Consider the following 22845-nt stretch of genomic DNA (forward strand, 5'->3'; position numbering starts at 1 on the left):
TTGCCAACTTTTTTATAGGTGTGCCATCAAGACCATTCTATCTGGATGTACCACTACCTGGTCTGGCAACTGTACCATTCAAGATTGGAGATGGTTACAGAGAGTGGTGAACTCAGCTCGGACAATCATAAAGGTCAACCTCCCATCGAGAGAATCCATCTCCCATGCCCACTGTCAAGGAAAGGCTGCCAGCATTCTCCGAGATCCATCCCACCCTGGCATTACTTTTCTACAACCTCTACCATCGGGGAGAAGGTACAGAAGCCTGAACACACACACCAGCCGGTTTCAAAATGATTTCTACCCTGCTGTTGTTAGAATAATGAATGGACTCACAAACTCTTTAGCATTCGCCGCTGTTCATCTATTGTTTACTTAACTATGCTATTTAACTGGGTGATCTGCCTGTATTGCTCGCAAGACAAAACTTTTCACTGTGCCTCAATACATCTGACAATAAATTCAATTCAATCCAATTCAATTCTCAATTGTACCCTGAGGAAACTGTGTATTTGTTGACATTTCAAACCAACTGATCCTGTCGTCTCTGACATAATGATGTTATTGTAAATCTTGCTAACAAATTATTGGCAGTGAAAAGGAGCAATTTCAAGATGGCAGCACCTTAAGACCATAAGATGTAGAAGCAGCCTATAGAGTCTGCTTCACCAATGAATGAAACCATCCGAACTCATCTCCCAATACCTTGACACGGTCCTGTCCCCTTTAGTCCAAGAACTCCCCACCTACGTTCGGGACACCACCCACGCCCTCCACCTCCCCCAGGATTTTCGCTTCCCCGGTCCCCAACGCCTTATTTTCACTATGGACATCCAGTCCCTGTACACCTTCATCCCCCATCACGAAGGACTCAAAGCCCTCCGCTTCTTCCTTTCCCGCCGCACCAACCAGTACCCTTCCACTGACACCCTCCTTCGACTGACTGAACTGGTCCTCACCCTGAATAACTTCTCTTTTCAATCCTCCCACTTCCTCCAAACTAAAGGAGTTGTCATGGGCACCCGCATGGGCCCCAGCTATGCCTGCCTCTTCGTAGGATATGTGGAACAGTCCATCTTCCGCAACTACACTGGCACCACCCCCCACCTTTTCCTCCGCTACATCGATGACTGTATCGGCGCTGCCTCGTGCTCCCACGAGGAGGTTGAACAGTTCATCAACTTTACTAACACCTTCCATCCCGACCTGAAATTCACCTGGACTGTCTCAGACTCCTCCCTCCCCTTCCTAGACCTTTCCATCTCTATCTCGGGCGACCGACTCAACACAGACATCTATTATAAACCGACTGACTCCCACAGCTACCTGGACTACACCTCCTCTCACCCTGCCCCCTGTAAAAACGCCATCCCATATTCCCAATTCCTTCGTCTCCGCCGCATCTGCTCCCAGGAGGACCAGTTCCAACACTGCACAGCCCAGATGGCCTCCTTCTTCAAGGACCGCAGATTCCCCCCAAACGTGATCGACGATGCCCTCCACCGCATCTCCTCCACTTCCTGCTCCTCCGCCCTTGAGCCCCGCTCCTCCAACCGCCACCAAGACAGAACCCCACTGGTTCTCACCTACCATCCCACCAACCTCCGCATACAACGTATCATCCGCCGCCATTTCCGCCACCTCCAAACGGACCCCACCACCAAGGATATATTTCCCTCCCCTCCCCTATCAGCGTTCCGCAAGGACCACTCCCTTCGTGACTCCCTCGTCAGATCCACACCGCCCACCAACCCAACCTCCACCCCGGCACCTTCCCCTGCAACCGCAAAAAATGTAAAACTTGCGCCCACACCTCCACACTCACTTCCCTCCAAAGCCCCAAGGGATCCTTCCATATCCGCCACAAGTTCACCTGTACCTCCACACACATCATCTATTGCATCCGCTGCACCCGATGTGGCCTCCTCTATATTGGTGAGACAGGCCGCTTACTTGCGGAATGCTTCAGAGAACACCTCCGCGTCGCCCGGACCAACCAACCCAATCACCCCGTGACTCAACACTTTAACTCTCCCTCCCACTCCACCGAGGACATGCAGGTCCTTGGACTCCTCCACCGGCAGAACATAACAACACGACGGCTGGAGGAGGAGCGCCTCATCTTCCGCCTGGGAACCCTCCAACCACAAGGTATGAATTCAGATTTCTCCAGTTTCCTCATTTCCCCTCCCCCCACCTTGTCTCAGTCGGTTCCCTCAACTCAGCACCGCCCTCCTAACCTGCAATCCTCTTCCTGACCTCTCCGTCCCCACCCCACTCCGGCCTATCACCCTCACCTTGACCTCCTTCCACCTATCCCACCTCCATCGCCCCTCCCCCAAGTCCCTCCTCCCTACCTTTTATCTTAGCCTGCTTGTCTACTCTCTCCCATTCCTGATGAAGGGCTTATGCTCGAAACGTCGAATTCTCTATTCCTGAGATGCTGCCTGGCCTGCTGTGCTTTGACCAGCAACACATTTGCAGCTGTGATCTCCAGCATCTGCAGACCTCATTTTTTACTTAACATCATCTTGAACTCTACTTTCCTGTCTTTTCCCATAACCCTTGATTCCTCCACTGATTCAAAGCCTATCTCAACCCATGAATAAACTTAATGACCCAGGTTCAATAAGCCCTTAGTGACAAAAGGTTCCACAAACTCACTATCCCTCTGAGAGAAGAAATTCTTCCTCATCTCTGAATTAAATGGGTGACTCTTTATTCGGAGATTATGCCCTCTGGTCTGAAACTCTCTCACCAGGGGATACAGCCTTTCTGCCCTTACCCTCTCAAGTTCTCAAAGAATCTTGTATGTTTTAATCAGGTCACCCCTCATTCTTCTATATTCTTAGGAGAATAGGCCTTTCCTCATAGACAGTCCCTCTGTATCTAACATCAGTCCAGTGTACCTTCTCTGGATTAACTCTAATGCCAGAATTTCTGCCCTTAGGTAAGGAGCCCAAAACTGTTCCCAGTATTCCAGCTGTGGTCTGACTAATGCTTTGCATAGTTTTAGCAAGACCTTCCCATTTTATAGTCCATTCTCTTTGAAATAAAAGCCAACATTCAATTTACCTTCTGCATTACATAATGAACTTGAACGCCAGCTTTTTTGATTCAGGGCAAGAGCTCCCAAATTCCTCTCTTTGTAGTTTTTTATAACCTTTTTCCATTTCAATGATGTTCTGCTTCTCTATCTTTCCTGCCAAAGTGCATAACCTCATATTTTGCCAAATTATATTCTATCTGCCAGGTTTTTGCCTATTTGCTTAAAGTGTCTACATTGCTTTGCAGACTTTTTGCGTCATCCACACCACCTGCCTTCCCACCTTCTTCTGGATCATCCACAAACTTGGTGTAATACATTCACCTTACCGTATCCTCTAAATAATTCGGACTCCATCGCTGATTGCTAAGGCACACCACTTGCTACAGCTTGCCACCCCAACTCTCACCAACCCCCTGCCTCCATCCCTGTCACCTTACAGTGAGTAAGCAAGACATGGGGGACATATAGCTGTCTGAAGTTGTGAGAGGGTGAATTATAGATTATACAACTGGAGGAGGCTGTAGAAACAGAGAGAGCTGAAACCCTAAGTGTGACTTTGAGCACAGTAATGCCACAGGAATCCAATGGAACTTAACAGGGATGGCAGTGATGCAAATACAGGCCCTAATGTGAGTGAAAATGTGGACTGGATTTACTTTAATTTATGAAGGATTGTGAAGAAAATACTGGATAACTCCAGAATCATGATGATAAACACAAAAGTGTGTATTTGAATGAAAAGGCAAGAAACATAAGAGCAGAAATCACCATTTCTTTCAGAGAGAAAATGAAGGCATTTGGTGAATCTGAAGAACAAGCTAAGCCTGGGTTAAACAGTGTGCTCTGGTTCTGCACCACTTGGCTTATCCTGAGCAGGTCTATCAGAATATCGGTCCCTTCAAGACCAGAGACATGTAGGAATTTTCAGGAACAGAAAAGATGGCTTTGCTTTTTTTCCACATTTAGCTGGAAGAAATTATGACTGAAACAGACACAAAGCCTGTCTGCATTGAAGGAGCTGGATAGGTACAACGTAGGTTAAAATCCTCATCTTAGTCTTGAAATCCATTTTACATTTTCTGATGTTCATTGCTCCACCATTGGCAACCATGTCTTCGAACACAGCCCTAAGCTCTGGAAATTACTCTGTAAAATCCTTTGCCTTTTCCATTTCTCGCAACTCCTTGAAGATGCTCCATCAAAACCACACCTTTGACCAAACTTTTCATTTAATGTGTCCTAATGTTTCCTGATGTCCCTTGTCTCCAGATTTTGCTTAGACTCATCTGACGTTTTAATGTCTTAGGACGTCTTAATGAATCTAAAGTGCTCAGTAAATGTATGCTGTTTCTTTCAATGAATAGAGAAAAGGTGAGCCCACACTTCCCCGAAAATGCAAGTAACGATCTGGGTAAATGAAGAATAGGGGCTATAATGAGGAGAAGTATGTGGGCATTTGAGGAGAAGTTACCGAAGGTAATGAATAAAACTGGATAAATGGAAAGAAAACTATTTTTACAAAGTTGGAACTGCAAAGGATATACAATGGAGGAGGTTCAGGTGATCTAACCTGTTGAAAACTATTCTTGCATTACATGGAATGTGATTTGTGCTTTGGTCAGTCCATGGACTGGTTGAGCTGAATGGTTCATTGCTTTATTTTAATGTCAGTAGCAGGATCTTGGTCAAGACTGCTCAAACTAAATTCACACTGAACATGTCCCAATCTCTATGGGAGATTTTAACCAACAGGTACAAATACAATAAATGTACTATATCATGCAGTTCGCCCAAATTGAAGCATGATAATATGGTTACTGTAGCAATATGAATGAAGTATAATTGACACTGTCTAGACAGCCTTGAAGTGCAATGTACATATTTCCTTCACTGCACTCCCCTCAAAGGGGTATAGGTCCTTTTTTACATATGTAGACTGTCCACAGTACTCTAGGTGTGGTCCCTTCAAGGCGTTATGAAATTGTAGTAAATGTCATGATTTGTACACTAAAATTGATTCATTTTATAGGCTAACACACATTAAGTGTTTTCCTAATTCCTTGCCACACTTGTGGGTGAGAAGAAAGTGAGGACTGCAGATGCTGGAACGCAGAGTCAAGAGTGTCGTGCTGCAAAAGCACAGCGGTCAGGCAGCATCCTCGGATGCTGGTTAACTTACTGTGAATAACCTGCAAGGACACACAAGTCCTTCTAAATACAAATGCTTCCAAGATTTTTACAATTAAAAAAGATATTCTGCTGTTCTATATTTCCCACCAAAGTGGATGACTCTTAAATGCTCAATATTAGATTCCTTCTTCCACATTCTTCTCCACTCATTTATCCTCTCTGATTCCCAAAGCAGCCTCTTTGCATCCTTCTGACAGCTTACCTTATCAATTTATGTTTTATCATCATAAAACCTGTAAACATTATACTTGGTCCACACATCTAAGTCATGGATTGGAGTGTAAATAGCTGAAGCCTAAGCATAGACTGTGTTATGTTAGCCCATATTTTACATCCGCAATTCCCTCAGGCATATTTTCTATTTCTCCCTGGGAGCATCGGAAGCTGACAGGTGACCTCACAGAAGTTTATAAAGTCATGAGGGGCATGGAAAGGATAAATAGACAAGGTCTTTTCCCTAGAGTGGGGAATCCAGAACTAAAGGACATAGGTTTAGGGTGAGAGGGGAAAGCTTTAAAAGGGATCTAAGGGGTAACGTTTTCTTGCAGAGGGTGTTGAGTGTATGGAATGAGCTGCCAGAGGAAGTGGTGGAGACTGGTACAATGACAGCATTTAAAAGGAATCTGGATGGGTATATGAATATGAGGGATTTAAAGGGATATGGGCCATAAGCTGGCAAATGGGACTAGATTTATCCAGGATATCTAGTAGGCATGAATAAGTTGAACCAAAGGGTTGTTTCCAAGCTGTACATTTCTGTGACTCTGTGATCTAATTGCAACCTGGTGTGTCTAACGTTACCTACATCTGTCTTTTCATTTTTGTTTTAATGCATTGGGTATCAAAAATGATGTGGGAAAATTGTTTTTATTGTTGCTCTTATATAATATTGACGAAAGCAGAAAAACCTGACATACTGCAGTGTCTCACAAACAGTATTGGAATAAACCACCACTTAATCTGTTTTGGGAGTAGTGGCTAAGGGATCAGTGTTGACCAGGATACTAGACAGTTGTTTCTTCTTTATGAATCATGCCACAGGATGGTTTACATCTATTTGAACAGCCAATAAAATACTCAGTAGTACCTCACCAAAAAGACAATCTGTAATGCAGTATACAAAACGTTTGCTGAGATTATGCATTCAAGTCCTGCATTGAAAAATGTAAGAGTGCTCCATTTACACCAAGCAGGCAGAGTGTAATTAGGACATTTCTGAATGATTTGCTGGTCATAAAAGTGGTTCATCTTTGCATGCTCTACTATAACAACTTTGGTGTCTGTTTGTTTTGTGTATTGATGACTAAGCAAAGATGATTCATTTCTGTCTGTGTGAGGTCACCTGACACCCCTCCCACTGTGGCTTCTTCCCCCCTGGAAAGCAGACAGATGGGGAAAAGATGAAATGTTCCTACTGACAAACATTTTGGAAACAGAGAATATATTGGTCAGAGCAGATGAATTGTTATTAAAGCTCCTGAAAACCTAAGTAGCTGAAGAACAAAATCAGGAAAAAAACAATGTGTAGAAATAATCTTAAAAATGATTGCGGACTGAATTCTTCTTGTTTGTTCCTTTAAAGTTACTTCTGTGTGTAGCTAGTTTCCTAGCAACACTGCAAGTGTTTTGTAAGTGGATGTGAAGATCACTCAGCACAAAATGCATGAGAATATCAGGAAATTGGGTGCATAATAAAATGATACCACTTACTCTTCAGTTGAATATTATGATGAAGCCATCAAAGTATATAGCGTATAAAGTGAACTGATGTTTAGTATTACAAAATCTACCCAATTTTCCAATTGGTTTTGCACAATTTCTGTTAATTCATTGACTACACCTCATCACAAAATATAGCCTAATTCATCACCTTAAACTTGCAGAGTGTTTTTTCTTTCAACTTTTTTCCCTCTTTTCTCAAATTATTAATTCCTTCCTGAAGTTTGGCTATCTAGTATCTCAAGCAACTGGACATTATTTATCTTAGCCATGTTGGTGAGATTCAGCAGGATATTTATCAATGGGGAAAAGTACTGATGGGTATTATACAGCCTAAAGCAACATCTGTCTGTGTGCACTTCTGCAGCAGGTTGCTGGCTAATGAGCCTGGCACTGAGGCAACTTGCAGCACCTGCACAGTCATTCTGACTGGAATCAAACTACCTCAGCACAGGCTGATAATCAAAGCGAGGACATCTGATCTCTGTTGTTCAGCTTCTCAATGTATAAATCGACTGAGGTATCAGGGAAGCTTGAGCATATGTTAACCCTTAACATAGAAGAAAAATTATACTTTTTAAAGTTAATTTTTCTGCAGACAAATGGTTTTTGCTTTTGTCTTCTTCTTGTTTTTTTTAATGACCTCTGACACTTGCAACATCTCAAATTTTTTTACCCCAGCAATTTCTAACACCAATAAGCCTGACTCTGGTGACTGGGTTTTATTATCCACTTTGAATTTCTTATCGCAAGCAAATGCTTATTGCGCGGCAATAAAATGTGCATTAGTCCAGGCCCATGCTGAGTCAATAAGAGCAAGAGATTGGGAATTACCTGTAGTACCAACAGCAGGAATTAAATACAAATTAGATTCTTATATCCCACTTCTCCAAAACATGCAACAGCTCAGTGGAAGGCAAAATAAAAATCAAAATCATTGCACAATATCTCCATCTCAAGTAATTTACTTTTGATAATGTATAAATTTATATACAATGCATATAATTTGCATAGCAGGAGTACTTAGCAATATAACTGCAATTTGTAATTCATAAATGTTTCAATAGATTTTCATTTTATTTTAAATTCTCAATTAGTGCTCAGTAGACTAGCAGACTTCAATATTCAATAAGTATAATTCCTGGTTATATTACCACATAGAGTGTATGCCGAGACAATCCTTAAACCTTAATGGGGATTGGCTTCAGACCAATCTGCCTTACTAGGCTATTGTGCATATATAGATTTCACCTTTTAAAAATAGAAAATCTCAGAAGGTTCCAGCAGTTAAAAAGGTTAAGCTGCTGCCACATTGCACCACAAATGCTTTCAGTGACCATTATGGCACATTTTATTGTATTCTTTAGGTAAGTGACTTTAGCCAACCTAACAAGGACATCCCTTGAACATTAATTTTGTTTGTTAATTTAAAATCTGAAAATTATGAATAATTTGAGGAAACATAATTAACTTAGAATTCATGATCTAACAAATTTTGATCAATATAATAAACCTGTTCTAAAAAAAACTCAATCATAATAAATAGTATTAGATATAAAACACATCAACAAATCTTTGATGACAAGTACTGAATCTATGATCTATCTGGAACTCAGTGATACCATAATGAGCACTAGATATGCAGATATTGATGATAACCAGTGTAAGAGCATCAGTGTTACCCAACTGAAAACTCATTGATAAAGTAATCTGAATTCAATTTATAAGACAATAAAACTCATTGAGAGTAACCAGTTTTATATTTGAAATTATTGATAATTGTTCTTGGATCTGTAGCGATTCTGTACAAGAAATGAGAGAGAAGATTAAAATTCCTTCACAAGAAATCTTCCAAGCTTTGGCAATAATTTAGTACCAATTTACCAGAGTGTCACCAGAAGTCCAAGGGCTAGATTATGAGACAAAGTTATTTTACCAAGCTTGTATTCACCAGAATATAGAAGTTAGGGGATTTTGATGGGTTTATACGATAAATAGAGACAAACTTTTTTTTTGGCTGATGCAAGAGTGTACAAAGTAATCTTCAAGTTAGTGCCAGGTCATTCAGAAGTGAAGACAGGAAGTATTTCTTCACAATAATGGTGGTAGAAATGTGGAACATGCTTCCATGAAAAGCAATAAATGCTAGCTAAACTTTAAAAAATAAATTCTATAGCTGAGATTCATGGCTTTTTGAGAGCCAAGGATAGTAAGTGAAGTGGTGCCATTTGGGCTGGGGGTGGGGGGTGGATGAGTTAAGTTTTAGATCAGTTTTATCTCACTGAATGGCAGAACAGGCTGGAGAGACTGAATGCCCTGCTACTGAGCCATGCCCCTCTGTGACCCAACAGAACGTCTTGATCACACAAGTCTCAGGCCAGCTATGTTTTAACATTCTATCCAACATGTATACTTTTTAAAAAAGTTGTGCTTTAAAACAACATATATCATTTTATTATAAAAAAGTAATTTTTAAAATTTATCTTAAAACACTTGGAAAAAAAATTAAGTACTTGTGAATGTGTATAATTATGTGCCATCTGTAGGCCATTAGAGTCAATTGCTTACTTTATTATTTCACAAAAAAATCCACCAATTTATCAATTTATTATCAATTTGAAACATGTTAATAAACTACAGCAAAGATTAGGAATTACTGCAGAGAGAGCTGAGAGAGGAACCGATTGAGGTTTTTAAAACTATGAGGGGCATTGACAAGGTGAATAGAAAGCATGTGTTGCCTTTAGTTAAATGGTCAGTAATGAGGGGGGCAGTTTTAAACTGAAGCACAGAAGGTTAGAAGGGATTTGAGGCAAATTGTTTTCACTCAGAGAGCAGTGAAAATCTGGAAAGCACTGTCTGAGATGGCTGCAGAGGTTGGAAACCCCACAGCCTTTAAAATGTATATGGATAGGTAGTTGGAAAATGTGATTCATGTAGTTAAGTCAGTACATGCTTAATGGGCTGAAGAGCCTCTTCCATGCTTTATGATTCTATGACTGGATGAAGCAGGGATAAATATGCAGTCATTTAGTTACTCACAAATAATACATTGGTATCTGATTTCTATCACTTAAAATAAGTTAGTAATTCTTTATGTTACTACATTTGGATATATAATCAACCAATATATCTTTAAAATTATCATCAGTTTGACATCTTTGCCCATTGAAAATTCTAAAATCTTGGTGATGCCATTAATCCTGGTGTTTGCTTAAAGTTTCAGAAATAAGTTTATATTAATGCACTTTTCAGATGATGCTACAATGTTGAAATGATTTTAAATAAACCACGGTATTCATTGCTCATATGATGGTTGCTGTTTGAATTCAAGCTGCAAATGTTGTAAAACAGTTCAATCTCAGTAGTTCCCATACAGGAATTTCAGCAGTACCTTCTACTGTTACATTACCAGAGAATGACTCCAAGCAAATCTGCAAAAGATTGCTCACTCATCCATCATTTAAAGTGATATCTAATACCAGTTTTAATTTGATATACTAGAGTATACATTTTGGTTAGTTGCAATCAACAGTTGAAATGGTTTCACACATTTGGAGTGAAGTTTAAGTGATTTCTTTTGCCATTTGAACCCAGAGATGAAATTACTGCTTAAATTCATTTTATGATATGCATTTACACATGTAGTTATGAGGTATTTTTTAATATTAAGATTTTGCTATGGTGCTATGTGTTTTTGTGCGTCTATTATTTGAAGGTGACCACAAGCCCTTATGTAGGAGAAAGGATATTATCAAGAGTGAATCCTACTGTTAGTTTGGATTTGAAAGATGCATAAGTCTATGCAGTACACCATTATAGTGCCATCCAATAATATCTTCTTGATCTTTACCTGTGATTTAAGAACTAATGTATGTGCATAGTGTACATTCAGTATGCATGGTGCCCTGCAATAGTCCAAGCAAATTCTACCTTGCTAATTGTTTACTTAGATGTAAAATGGATTTTAAAATTACATTTCAAAAATTCCGAGGTAGGTACTTTTATCATCTGTAGTTACATTAGTGGTAAACTCAAATTAATGCATTTGAACTATTCAAACTAATCTGTATTGAAGTAAATCATGTGTTATAACTAACCTGCCAGTATAAAGTATAAGAATAACTTTGCTGTAGCCTGATTAACTTGCGTTTATACAGAGCCTTTTAAAACTCCAGGACTTCCCAAAGTATTTGCAGAGCAACTCTTATCATTTCTGCAGTGGAGGAAATATGGTTGCCAATTTGCACTTAAAAATGTCCCTCAAACAGCAATGGCAAAGTTAATGCTTCAGTGATTTTTGCTGTCATCAAAATACCGTGATGTGGAGTTGCCAGTGTTGTACTGGGGTGGATAAAGTTAAAAATCACATAACAACAGGTTTATTTGGAAGGACTAGCTTTCAGAGCACAGCTCCTTCATCAGGTGGTGATGAAGAGGCAGCACATCAAAAGCAAGTGCGTCCAAATAAATCTGTTAGACTATGACTTGGTGTTGTGTGATTTTTAACCAAAATACAATAACTGGTAACTCAGCTTTGGAGAGCATCATTTTATGTTATTTTGCTGTGTTGACTGAACCTGATGCTCACATTTCAACTAAAACTCAAAAGCATGTTCCAAGTTTCTGGAAGTCTTCAGATTCTGTAGCTTGTTCGATCAAGTATCATGGACACTCAAGCTGTATACCAGGATGAGCCTGTACATTTGGGCTGTGACAGATTGTAGCAAGTCTGAAGTTGGCTGGAGATCTTCAATGCTATCTTGATTCCAGCAGGAGCAGGTCAGGCAGCATCCAAGGAACAGGAGATTCGACGTTTCCAGCATAAGCCCTTCTTCAGGAATGAGGAAAGTGTGTCCAGCAGGCTAAGGTGCTGGACACACTTTCCTCATTCCTGAAGAAGGGCTTATGCCTGAAACGTCGACTCTCCTGTTCCTTAGATGCTGCCTGACCTGCTGCGCTTTTCCAGCAACATATTTTCAGCTCTGATCTCCAGCATCTGCAGACCTCACTTTCTCCTCCAGCAGGAGCAGGCAACTTTTTTTTTGTTGCCCCTGGCAGGAAGCACAACAGGCACTTTGACATGTTAGTGCCAATTGAACACCAAATTAACAGCACAGCATGTGTGAATGGAAGTTCATGAAAGCAATGATTGAGGAAAGTACATGTGAGTGCATTTTTCATTTTTAAAGATGAGTCTGTTTGGGCACTTGGTTAGTAGTTAATCTGTAACATATATGCACTATTGTTAATCTGCGTGATCCCCTTTAAATCAGTGTACAAGCATTCCTGCAATAGTCCAGGTAAGTGCAATTGGTAGAAAAGTGATGGTCAGTCACTGGTTGTTTTCAGGCTCAAGTTCAATAGATGTCAACATGATATCTGATTTTCTTATTGTTATTTTTAAATTTGCTTTTGTAATTATGGGCGACCCAGTAGAGTGAATAGTTCAAAGAAAGGTTAAAATCCACTTCAAATTGTCACTCGCTGAAATAAATGCCTGTGCGTTTAACCCAATGTTTGACATTGAATTGTAGCATAAAACTGTAACTTCTGTTGATTTGCAGTCATGCATAGTGGAGTCACAGTCTCATTGATATGAGAATTAAATCACTGTAGTCTACTAGGCTTGTTATAAAGCAACACACTTCTACCATTTCTGCAATTACTTCCAATCCTCCAGGAACTCAACTTTCCTCAACATACTTTCACCATCTCTGCAACTTCTTCCATTTCTCCAGGAACTCAACTTTCTTCAAATACTGGCCTCTTGTGCATTCTGGATTTAATTCAGGCCTCAAGTCATGCTCTGCCTTAATCTACCCAGCCCAACACTGGCGCCTTGACATCATGGCTCAATCCACCTGGGCCTTAAACTTTGGAATTGTTTCCAAACCATCTCATCACATATTCCGTTTCATCCTTTAAGAAGCTCCTTAAAATAAAATTCACTGAGCCGGATTTTCCTCATCCATCCTAGTGTCTCATCACTGATCGCATCAATGTTTGTCTGATAATACAGCTATCAAGCACCTTTGGATATTTTAGCACGTTATCATCACTATATAAGTACAAGTTCAAAGCTCTTGTAGCACATGGTAGCACCTTTACCTCTAGGATCAAAAGACCTAGTTTCTATTCCCACCTGCTCCATGGGTGTGTTACAACATCACTGGTTGCTTAAAGATCTCCATAAATACAAGTTGCTGTTGTCATTCCTGGTTGGTTGAACTGTTAATCATCTAGCTGGACTATTATTCAAACTGATTGCTTTAAGCTCAGCTTCACAATGGCCCCCCATTCCAATAGGAGGAACTTGTCATGTCAATAATTTCAGCACTTCTGCGGGTGGGCGTGTTGCTAAGTGATTCCTGATTGTGTACATGTGGAAGTGCACTCCAACTCAAGCTCGCTGGGTGCAGAGTCCCTTCAACTGTTAATATGCACATGCATGGGATGGTCTGCCCGCCTTGTGCAAGCTTTAACAGCCAAATAAGCTTCTGAACCCTGTTCCCACTAAACAAAACCAGGTTCCATGAAGCGGAATGGATTGATTTTCATTTAGTGTGTGTGTGTTTTTTTTTCACTCTGTTTATTTTCCAAGGCAGCGAGTTCAGATATCGCTATGTCTAAGCATGGTTGGAGTGGACCGACTTGACTGAGAGGACCCCGTTAGGAGTCGCCTCCCCTTCATCTGATTCCAGACGCCTTTTTGTCAGTCCGGAAAGGGAAAGCACTGAGCAAGCGCCGTGGACTTGAAGAGCCGGGGGCGGGGGAGCGGAGGGAAGACCCTGTTCCTCCAAGTCCAGAGTTGAAACCGCTGCAGTACACAGGCCAGGCCAGAACCTGAGGGGAACACATCGTCTGCCCTGTTCCATCACACACCATACTGTACATCCCTGCCCCCGCCTTGCTTTGAACAGGAAAACACTTAATGCCTGAGAGAGATACACACACAAATAAATAAATAACAAAAAAAATCACAATGGCAACCTCGCTTGAGCTATACCAGAGGAGCAGAGGGAGACAGGGATGGAACTAACATGTTGTCTCCCAACACAGACCTCAGGGTCTGTCTCTCTCTCTCTCACACACACACACACACACATGGACACAGACACAAACAGAGACAACACAGACCCTCCTGAACCAGCTGCAAGAGGAGCTGACACTCACCCAGGACGAAGTAAGGCAGCTCGGTGTTCTCCAGGTCATCGACCACCACCACCTCGCCGGGGAAGTCGTTCCTGACCGAGAAGAGGAGTTTGGGCTCGGCCGACAGCGGCGTGTGGATGCTCAGGTCGTTCTCCCGCAGGAAAGGCAGCGCCGACACGCTCACCGTCTTCAGTTTGCACTCGCCGTCCTTGGCGGGCATCTCCCCGTCCATTGCATCGAGGCCGGCCGCTAACCCGGCCCCCGACATCAGCAGCAGCAGCAGCAGCGGCGGCGGTGGTAGTGGTAGTGGAACCATCATATCCCAGAACAGCACACACATGCCCCCCGCCTCCCTCCCCCCTCTCTCTCTAAATCAAATATCACAGCAGCCCAAATGCTAGTCCCCAGCCTCTCTCACACACAAATTGCAAACAAAATAAGGCTCGGCCAGCAGTCGGCTTGTTCGTAGAGGGATGGGGTGGGGAGAGAAGGGTGAGGAAGGATGGTTCGGGGGTGGGGAGCCAATTGCGTGCTGATAACCTGGGAGCAAGCCGAGACTGCAACTCTATTCAAATACTCCACGGCAGGACCCACGGCTGGAGTGAGCAAGGAGTTAGGGGGAGTGGGGTGGGGGGAGGGGGGTGTTGGGGGGTGGGGGGGGGAAGAGAGAGAGGAGAAGGTTGGCACTGGCTCTGGGATTGATCCCTCCTCCTTGTCTTTGGAATCTACCTCTCTTCCCCACCACCAGCAGCATCCCCCACTCCCACCTCCAAAACCCCCACCTCAGCCCTTCCGGCTTGGAGTTGATCCCGGATTTTTAAAGAAGAGGTATTGAGACGCAAGCCTGGTTTGGTTAGCACCAGTCGGTTGTTAATTTTATTTTTTCCTCCCCTGTGTGTGCGCGATTGTCTTATTTTCTGAGCGGTTCCCAAGGAAAGAGGGAGGGGACAATCCACGTGTGAAAAGGGAGAGTCAGACAGCGATAGAGAGAGAGGAAATCAGCCGGTGTTTTGGGAGAGTAGACCATCTCTGGATTGAAGTGAGCAGACCTCCAGCTCTCTACACCCATTGAGGAATCCTGGATCTTGTCCGCATCCACCCTGGTAAGTGACAGCCCCTATTTCCTCACCCTCACTCACCCACCTGTCTTCCCTCACCTACCCACCACCAGCACTCACCCTAACACTGATCCGGAGCCATTAACCCCCCCCCCCACCCCCCACCCCACACACACACACACCTTCCCCCTCCCCAGCTGAGGAGGGTCCGGGAAGTGAGAGTAAAGCTAACCTCACTTGCAGTGCGGGAGGCAATGGTCAATGCTTACTCCCTCCCCCATCGCCTGCCCTGTGCGTGTTTGTATGTGTGTGTATGTATGTGCGTATGTGTGTATGTGTGTGTGTCCGTATGTGTGTATATGTATGTGTGTATGTCTGTGTGTGTGTGTGTATGTGTGTATGTCTGTGTGTACGTGTGTCTGTGTATATATGTGCGTGTATGTGTGTGTATGTGTATATGTATGTGTGTCTGTGTCTGTGTGTGTGTCTGCGTGTGTGTATGTGTGTGTATATGTGTATGTATGTATGTGTGTGTATGTGTGTGTGTGTATATGTGTGTGTGTGGCTGGTTGGTTTCACATCAGTACCTGTGGCATCAAGTGAATCATTCCTCCCAAACCTAGGCGTTACGGGCCAGGTATTAGCATTGAGTATGACTTTCTCCGAAATCAGTGAGATAAATTGACTACTTAGCATCCCACTGAGTGTTTTGGATCTGAGTATATTGGGTGAGGGAACTATGTGGATTCCTTCACATTCCTACGTTGTGCGAGGATGCTTATTTGCAGTCAGCGAATACGGTGAGTGGAAATCTCTTCTGGGGCTAACATTCCTCCATCGCAGGTGGACAGAGTGCGTGGGAAACGGCTCCCCTCCTCGCTCCCGCTGCCCGGCCGACCCTTCCGCTTGGGCGAGACGGGGGAGCGAGCACTTGTCCTTCACTTTGAATTCCATCGCATCCAGGGAAGACCCAGCGCCCTCCTCCTCATATCCTGGCACCATCTCCCATCCCCAGCACACACACACACCCTCCCATCATCTCCCCGGGATCCCGAGATTGAGAGCGGGATAATACTCCGAAACTTTCTGCTGTTGGTTTGGGGGGGGGGGCAGCGGCATGGGTTAGCGGATGGGGAGGTGGGAGGGGAGGGGTGAATGATCCATTCAGAGGTGCGGGGGGGGGGGGGGGGGGGTCTGTGTGGTCTGCCTTACTCGGCGCCATCCTTTTTGCTGGAACAGTCCCTGGTGCCTGTTCTGTCTGAGGGAGGTGCTTTAATGTTGGGAGGATGTCCAGAAGTTGAATTGTGCAATACTTCATCCTTCACTGAACCGAGGGAGCGAGCGGTAGTGGTCCAGAAATGCTGTCCCATTCAGCACGTCGATCCCTTCTGGTATCTACAGTACATGGTGTTAGGGGGAGAACGAGGTGGTCAGAGCAGCCTGTCTGGCATAGGGATAGATAGATAGATAGATAGATAGATAGATAGATAGATAGATAGATAGATAGATAGATAGATAGATAGATAGATAGACAGATAAATAGATAGATAGATAGATAGATAGATAGATAGATAGATAGATAGATAGATAGACAGATAAATAGATAGGTAGATAGATAGATGGATAGATAAATAGATAGATAGATGGATAGATAGATAGATAGACAGATAAATAGATAGGTAGATAGATAGATAGATAGATAGATAGATAGATAGATAGATAGATAGATAGATAGACAGATAGATAGATAGATAGATAGATAGATAGATAGATAGATAGACAGATAAATAGATAGGTAGATAGATAGATGGATAGATAAATAGATAGATGGATGGATAGATAGATAGATAGATAGATAGATAGATAGATAGATAGATAGATAGATAGACAGACAGACAGATAGATAGATAGATAGCCAGACAAACAGATAAAATGATGGATGTAACTGATTCCGTCCCGGGGAAGGTGACTGAGTGACAGGTAGAGGACAGGTTTGTGTAGTAGCTACTAATGCTCTCTCTCTCTCTCTCTGGGAAGGGCTGGGTGGGGTGAGCCGCTGGGTGGGGTGAGCCAGTGTTTTAGCCCTGAGATCACAGGAGTGGAGCGGCCGGGGTGGGGTAGGGGGGAAGGGGGTGGCCGGGGCGTTCCTGTCGCTCTCCCGCGGCTCCGCTCGCCAGCGTGCCAACAGTCTCTGCCCTCTGAAGCGGAAAGCTGAGGTGAGCTGTCCGCCACAGCTTGTGCTGAAATAAAGTGCCCCGCGGAAAGAAGGGAGTCGGCGGTGACGAGCGAGGGTGGGCAGGGGATGTGTGTGGGAGGGAGGGTAGCAGGAGGGGCGAGGGGTGGTGGTAGGGTGGACAGGGGTGGACACAGCCCCGGGGTCAGGAGCCGGTTTGAAGGGGCGATAAGGACAGATTGAATTACCCTCTAATCATCTCCATAACTTCTCTGTGCTGGTAACAAGTCCAGACTAAAAAAAAACTCCTGTTCCAATTTGGATTCAATTCTTGCCTGTTAACTGGCGTTAATTTCCTTTGATTGCACGAAATCGCGTATTTTGGGGGGTTATTTTCTGCCTGTTTGCTTGTTTCTGTCAAACGCAAAGGAGGGAGCTGTTTGGTTACAGAACCCATTAACTATTTGTAAGGTCGGTTGATATGAGACAGTGGTGTCTATGAGGAAATCATTGGACGGGAGACTGTGAGATCCGATAGGCGGTGTGTGAGAAGGGCTGGTTTCTGAGTGAGGCTCCCTCCCCACCTCCCCCCCTCCTCCTCCTCCTCCCCAACACCACCCTCCCTAATAACCCCCTCCCCTCCCCTTGGGTTTATAAATGCAGAGTTCGGAGCTCTATCTGCATTTAGTCGCTCCGCGTTCTGATCTCACGAAACCAGGGCTTGGAGACTGTTGACGAGGAGCTCCGGGAATCCAGGAGGGATTTTGTTTTTTTCTTCTTATTTTCTGAGCAAACCGAGCGACGTGGGCACACACACACACACACAAAAAGGGGGCGACCCAGGCAGATTAAGCATGTGACCAGTGGGTGGGAGAGAACGGATGGACGTCCTTTCTGGAATCTTTTATTTCGGGGATAGGAATCTGTTCGCCGTCTCCAAAGGAGTCCGTGCAAGCCACAGCACTCCGGATTCACATTTGGATGGGGGGACAAACCCGGCGCCTGTCCGCCCCGAGGATACACCCCGTCCCCAGGGAAGTGAAGGACACTAGCTGTGGCTTTGCCCCAGTGGCCGTCTCGGCGCAAGAGTGGGGGGAAAGGAATCAAGTGCTCGGGGGAACGTTACTTGTCTCTATCCACCCCTATCCCAGCCCATCCACATCTGCCTTCTCTCTCTCTCTCTGTGTCTCTCTCGCTCTCTCTGGATGTATGTCCTGCCCCAAGAAGGCTTTGTAAGATGACTTGCTCACGCAGCCGGCTGTTGAGCGGTTCACTTTGCACAGTCGGGAGACCAGACCGGAGCGCCATGGGTTCACCTGCCTTCCAGAGCTTCTGTCAGAAAGGTCAGTGTTGTTGGGTTCGGGAAACGGGGCCAGTGCTGTCTGGACACGGCTGAGCTGGGGGACCGCGAAACCGGGAAGGGGTGCTCGGCAACTTGCAACCCTTCTGCTTTCATCCCCACAGCCTACACACACACACACACACTCACTCACACACACCTCTCTACCCCACCTTCCCAATTCTCAGCTCCTCGCTTTCAACGGCCCGAGGGAAGCTGCCAAGTTCAGTTTTGCCGCTGGCTCTTCCAGCTCAGGGAGGTATTGCAATGCCTTGGGACGAATCTGGCATCTCAGCTCTCCACAGTCAGAGCGGAGGGGCGGCCGGTTAACTCTCCAAAAAATCGCGTTCGGCTGAGTACAAATTCCTTGATGACTGTCTGCACCCGACATCCAGGCGAATGGGAAGGGGGGAAGAAGTTAAAGCTTTTTTTTTAAAATAAAAAACATTTCCACCGTCTCCTTCTGAGGAAGCAGCTAGGAATACCTCTGAGCGCGCTTAAGGTCAAAGACAAAGGCGTTTTTTGCTAAAATTCTGTCCAATTAAACGTAGGTTGTTCCAATGCAGTAATGAGCACAGCAAACACATTTATTATCACGGTGTTCAGGCATGGTTTCCCTTCTTAATTCTTGTGTGTTTGTGCTTCAGACCTATCACTGCAGCATCAAATGGCTTGTGTGTGCGAGCATATCTCCCTACCTGTGTGTACATGCTGTGTGCGTGTCTAGGTGTGAGCCTCTGAAACCGTCTTTCCATTTATTCCTCTTTGTCAGTTCAATGTGGTCATGTCAGTGAGATGTGCTTGCTGTGTACAAATGAATTGTCTATCAGTGTTTGGGTGGAGGAATGCTTTTTATTCCCTGAGATTCCGCACCTCCCAGTCTTGGCTGTCAAAGTGCTGGTGTCTACCTGTGTGTGCAGCTTTTTTTTAATGTAAGCGCCTGACTGCGTATTTGTCTGTATGTGTGTGTGGCTTCTTGAGGTATGCATGTGTTTAAAGCTGACTGTCTACCTGCTTGAATATTTGTCTACATCTACAACAAAACCTAGTGACTTTCCTTATTTAACTTGCTGTTCCTTCATGTGTGTATGTACACACCTGGCTGTCTCTGTGTCAGTATGGTGCGTTTGAGGAGATCTTTGTTTCTCTGAATGTGTATTTGTGTTCATATACAGTAGCCTTTCTGGCTGTAATTCATATTTGAATATACCCTTGTTTCTGTGTGTACATCTGGTTATAATCTATTTGAATACATTCTGGATCTGTGTTTGACTATTTTATGTTAACTGTTTTCTGAATGTGTTTTTAGCTGTGTCTGTGTGGAATATATACTAGGTGTGTTACTGTGCTTTATGTCGACTGTATTCCGGGTGTGTGTTTGACTGTTTATGTTGAATAGGTTGTGTATGTATTTGTTTGGCTGTTTTGTAGAGTTTAGACTGCATGTGCCTTTCGGTGTTTTGTGATTAACATATCCTGGGTTTGTGTTCAACTGTATTTATGTGGAGTCCATTATCAGTATATGTTTGGCTGTGTTCTGTGCTGTGTATATTCAGGGTATGTATTCAGCTGTGTTATATGTTGATTGAGTTCTGGAGATGAGTTTGGCTACGTCTGTGTGGAGCATATTGTGGATACATGTTGGTTGTGTCTGTGTGGAATATATTGTGGGTGTGTGTTGACTGTGTCTGTGTGGGTTATATTGTGGGTGGGTGTTTGTTGTGTCTGTGGGGAATATATTGTGGGTGTCCGTTAGCTGTGTCTGTGTGCAGTAAATTATTGGTGTGTGTTTGGCTGCGTCTGTGTTTGGCATATTGTAGGTGTGTGTTTGGCTGTGTCTGCATATGGTATCTAGTGGGTCAGTGTTGATGTGTCTGTGTAGGATATATTGTGGGTGAGTGTTGGCTGTGTCTGTGTGAGTATATTTGTGTGTGTTGGTGTGTCAGTGTAGGATATATTGTGGATGTATGTTGGCTGTGTCTGTGTGGGGTATATTGTGGGTGTGTGTTGGCTGTGTCTATGTGGGGTATATTGTGTGTGTGTGTTGGCTGCGTCTGTGTGAGTATATTGTAGGTGTCTGTTGGCTGTTTCTGTGTAGGGTATATTGTGGGTATGTATTTGACTAGGTCTGTGTGTAGTATATTGTAGGTGTGTGTTTGGCTGTGTATGCTATAAAGTGGGTCAATGTTGATGTGTCTGTGTAGGATATATTGTGGCTGTGTGTTGGCTGTGCCTGTGTGGGGTATATAGTGAGCGTGTGTTGTCTATCTGTGTGGGATATATTGTGTGTGTTGGTATGTCTGTGTAGGATATTGTAGGTGTGTGTTGGCTGTGTCTGTATGAGTATATTGTTGGTATGTGTTGGCTGTGTCTGTATGAGTATATTGTTGGTATGTGTTGGCTGTGTCTGTGTAGAGTATATTGTGAGTGTGTGTTGGCTGTGTCAGTGTAGTGTATATTGTAGGTGTGTGTTGGCTGTGTCTATGTGGGGTATATTGTGGGTGTCTGCTGACTGTTTCTGTGTAGGGTATATTGTGGGTATGTGTTTGGCTGGGTCTGTGTGTGGTATATTGTAGGTGTGTGTTTGGCTGTGTCTGTGTATGCTATATAGTGGGTCAATGTTGATGTGGCTGTGTAGGATATATTGTGGCTGTGTGTTGGCTGTGCCTGTGTAGGATATATTGTGGTTGTGTGTTGACTGTGTCTGTGTGAGGTATATTGTGGGTGATTATTTGGCTGTGTCTATGTGGTGCATATTGTGAGTGTGTGTTGGCTGTGCCAGTATAGCTTATATTGTGGTTGTGTGTTGGCTGTGTCTGTGTGGGGTATATTGTAGGTGTGTGTTGGCTGTGTCTATGTGGGGTAAATTGTGAGTGTGTGTTGGCTGTGTCTGTGTGCAGTATATTGTAGGTGTGTGTCAGCTGTGTCTATGTGGGGTATATTGTGGGTGTGTGTTGGCTGTGTCGGTGTGAGTATATTGAGGGTGTGTTTTGGCTGTGTCTGTGTGAGTATATTGTGTGTGTGTAGGATATGTTGTGGGTCTGGGTTGCCTGTGTCTGTGTGCAGTATAAAGTAGGTGTGTGTTGGCTGTGTCGATGTGAGTATTTTGTGAGTGTGTGTTGGCTGTGTCTTCATGAGTATATTGTGGGTGTGTGTTGGCTGTGTCTGTGTATGGTATATTGTGAGCGTGCGTAGGGTGTGCCTGTGTGGGGTATATTGTGAGTGTGTGTTGGCTGTGTCTGTGTGAGAATATTGTGTGTGTGTTGGTGTGTCTGTGTAGGATATATTGTGGGTGTGTGTTGGTTGTGTCAGTGTGTAGTATATTGTGGGTATGTATTTGGCTGTGTCTGTGTGGGGTATATTCTGGATGTGTATTGGCTGTGATTGTGTGCCATATATTGTGAGTATGTGTTTGGCTGTGTCTCTGTGGAGTATATTGTGGGTGGGGGTTGGTTGTGTCTGTGTATGCTATATAGTGGGTCAATGTTGATGTGGCTGTGTAGGATATATTGTGGCTGTGTGTTGGCTGTGCCTGTGTAGGATATATTGTGGTTGTGTGTTGACTGTGTCTGTGTGAGGTATATTGTGGGTGATTATTTGGCTGTGTCTATGTGGTGCATATTGTGAGTGTGTGTTGGCTGTGTCTATGTGGGGTAAATTGTGAGTGTGTGTTGGCTGTGTCTGTGTGCAGTATATTGTAGGTGTGTGTCAGCTGTGTCTATGTGGGGTATATTGTGGGTGTGTGTTGGCTGTGTCGGTGTGAGTATATTGAGGGTGTGTTTTGGCTGTGTCTGTGTGAGTATATTGTGGGTGTGTATTTGACTGTGTCTGTGTGGGGTATATTGTGGGCATGTGTTGGTTGTGTCAGTGTGCAGTATATTGTGGGTGTGTATTTGGCTGTGTCTGTAGGGGGTATATTGTGGGCATGTGTTGGTGGTGCCAGTGTTCAGTATATTGTGGGTGTGTGTTTGGCTGTGTCTGTGTGGGGTATATTATGAGTGTGTGTTGGTTGTGTCAGTGTGCAGTATATTGTGAGAGTGTATTTGGCTGCGTCTGTGTGGGGTATATTGCGAGTGTGTGTTGATTTTGTCAGTGTGCAGTTTATTATGGGTGTATGTTTGGCTGTGTCTGTGTAGAACATATTGTGGGTGTGTGTTGGCTG

The 22845-nt window shown here is 43.9% G+C and overlaps 1 protein-coding gene across 1 annotated transcript in view; it reads right to left on the reverse strand.

Moving 5' to 3' along the window:
- The window catches only part of astn1 (astrotactin 1), a 2216244-nt gene extending 2201815 nt beyond the window's left edge, over positions 1 to 14429 (reverse strand). Inside the window, exon 1 of the mRNA XM_060829548.1 lies at positions 14135 to 14429. Coding sequence (XP_060685531.1) covers positions 14135 to 14429 — 295 coding nt within the window. The remainder of the gene's footprint in view (positions 1 to 14134) is intronic.
- Positions 14430 to 22845: the final 8416 nt, after the last annotated feature.

Source organism: Hemiscyllium ocellatum, chromosome 9 (assembly GCF_020745735.1).
Source record: "Hemiscyllium ocellatum isolate sHemOce1 chromosome 9, sHemOce1.pat.X.cur, whole genome shotgun sequence".
In the NCBI taxonomy this organism is placed as follows: Eukaryota; Metazoa; Chordata; class Chondrichthyes; order Orectolobiformes; family Hemiscylliidae; genus Hemiscyllium; species Hemiscyllium ocellatum.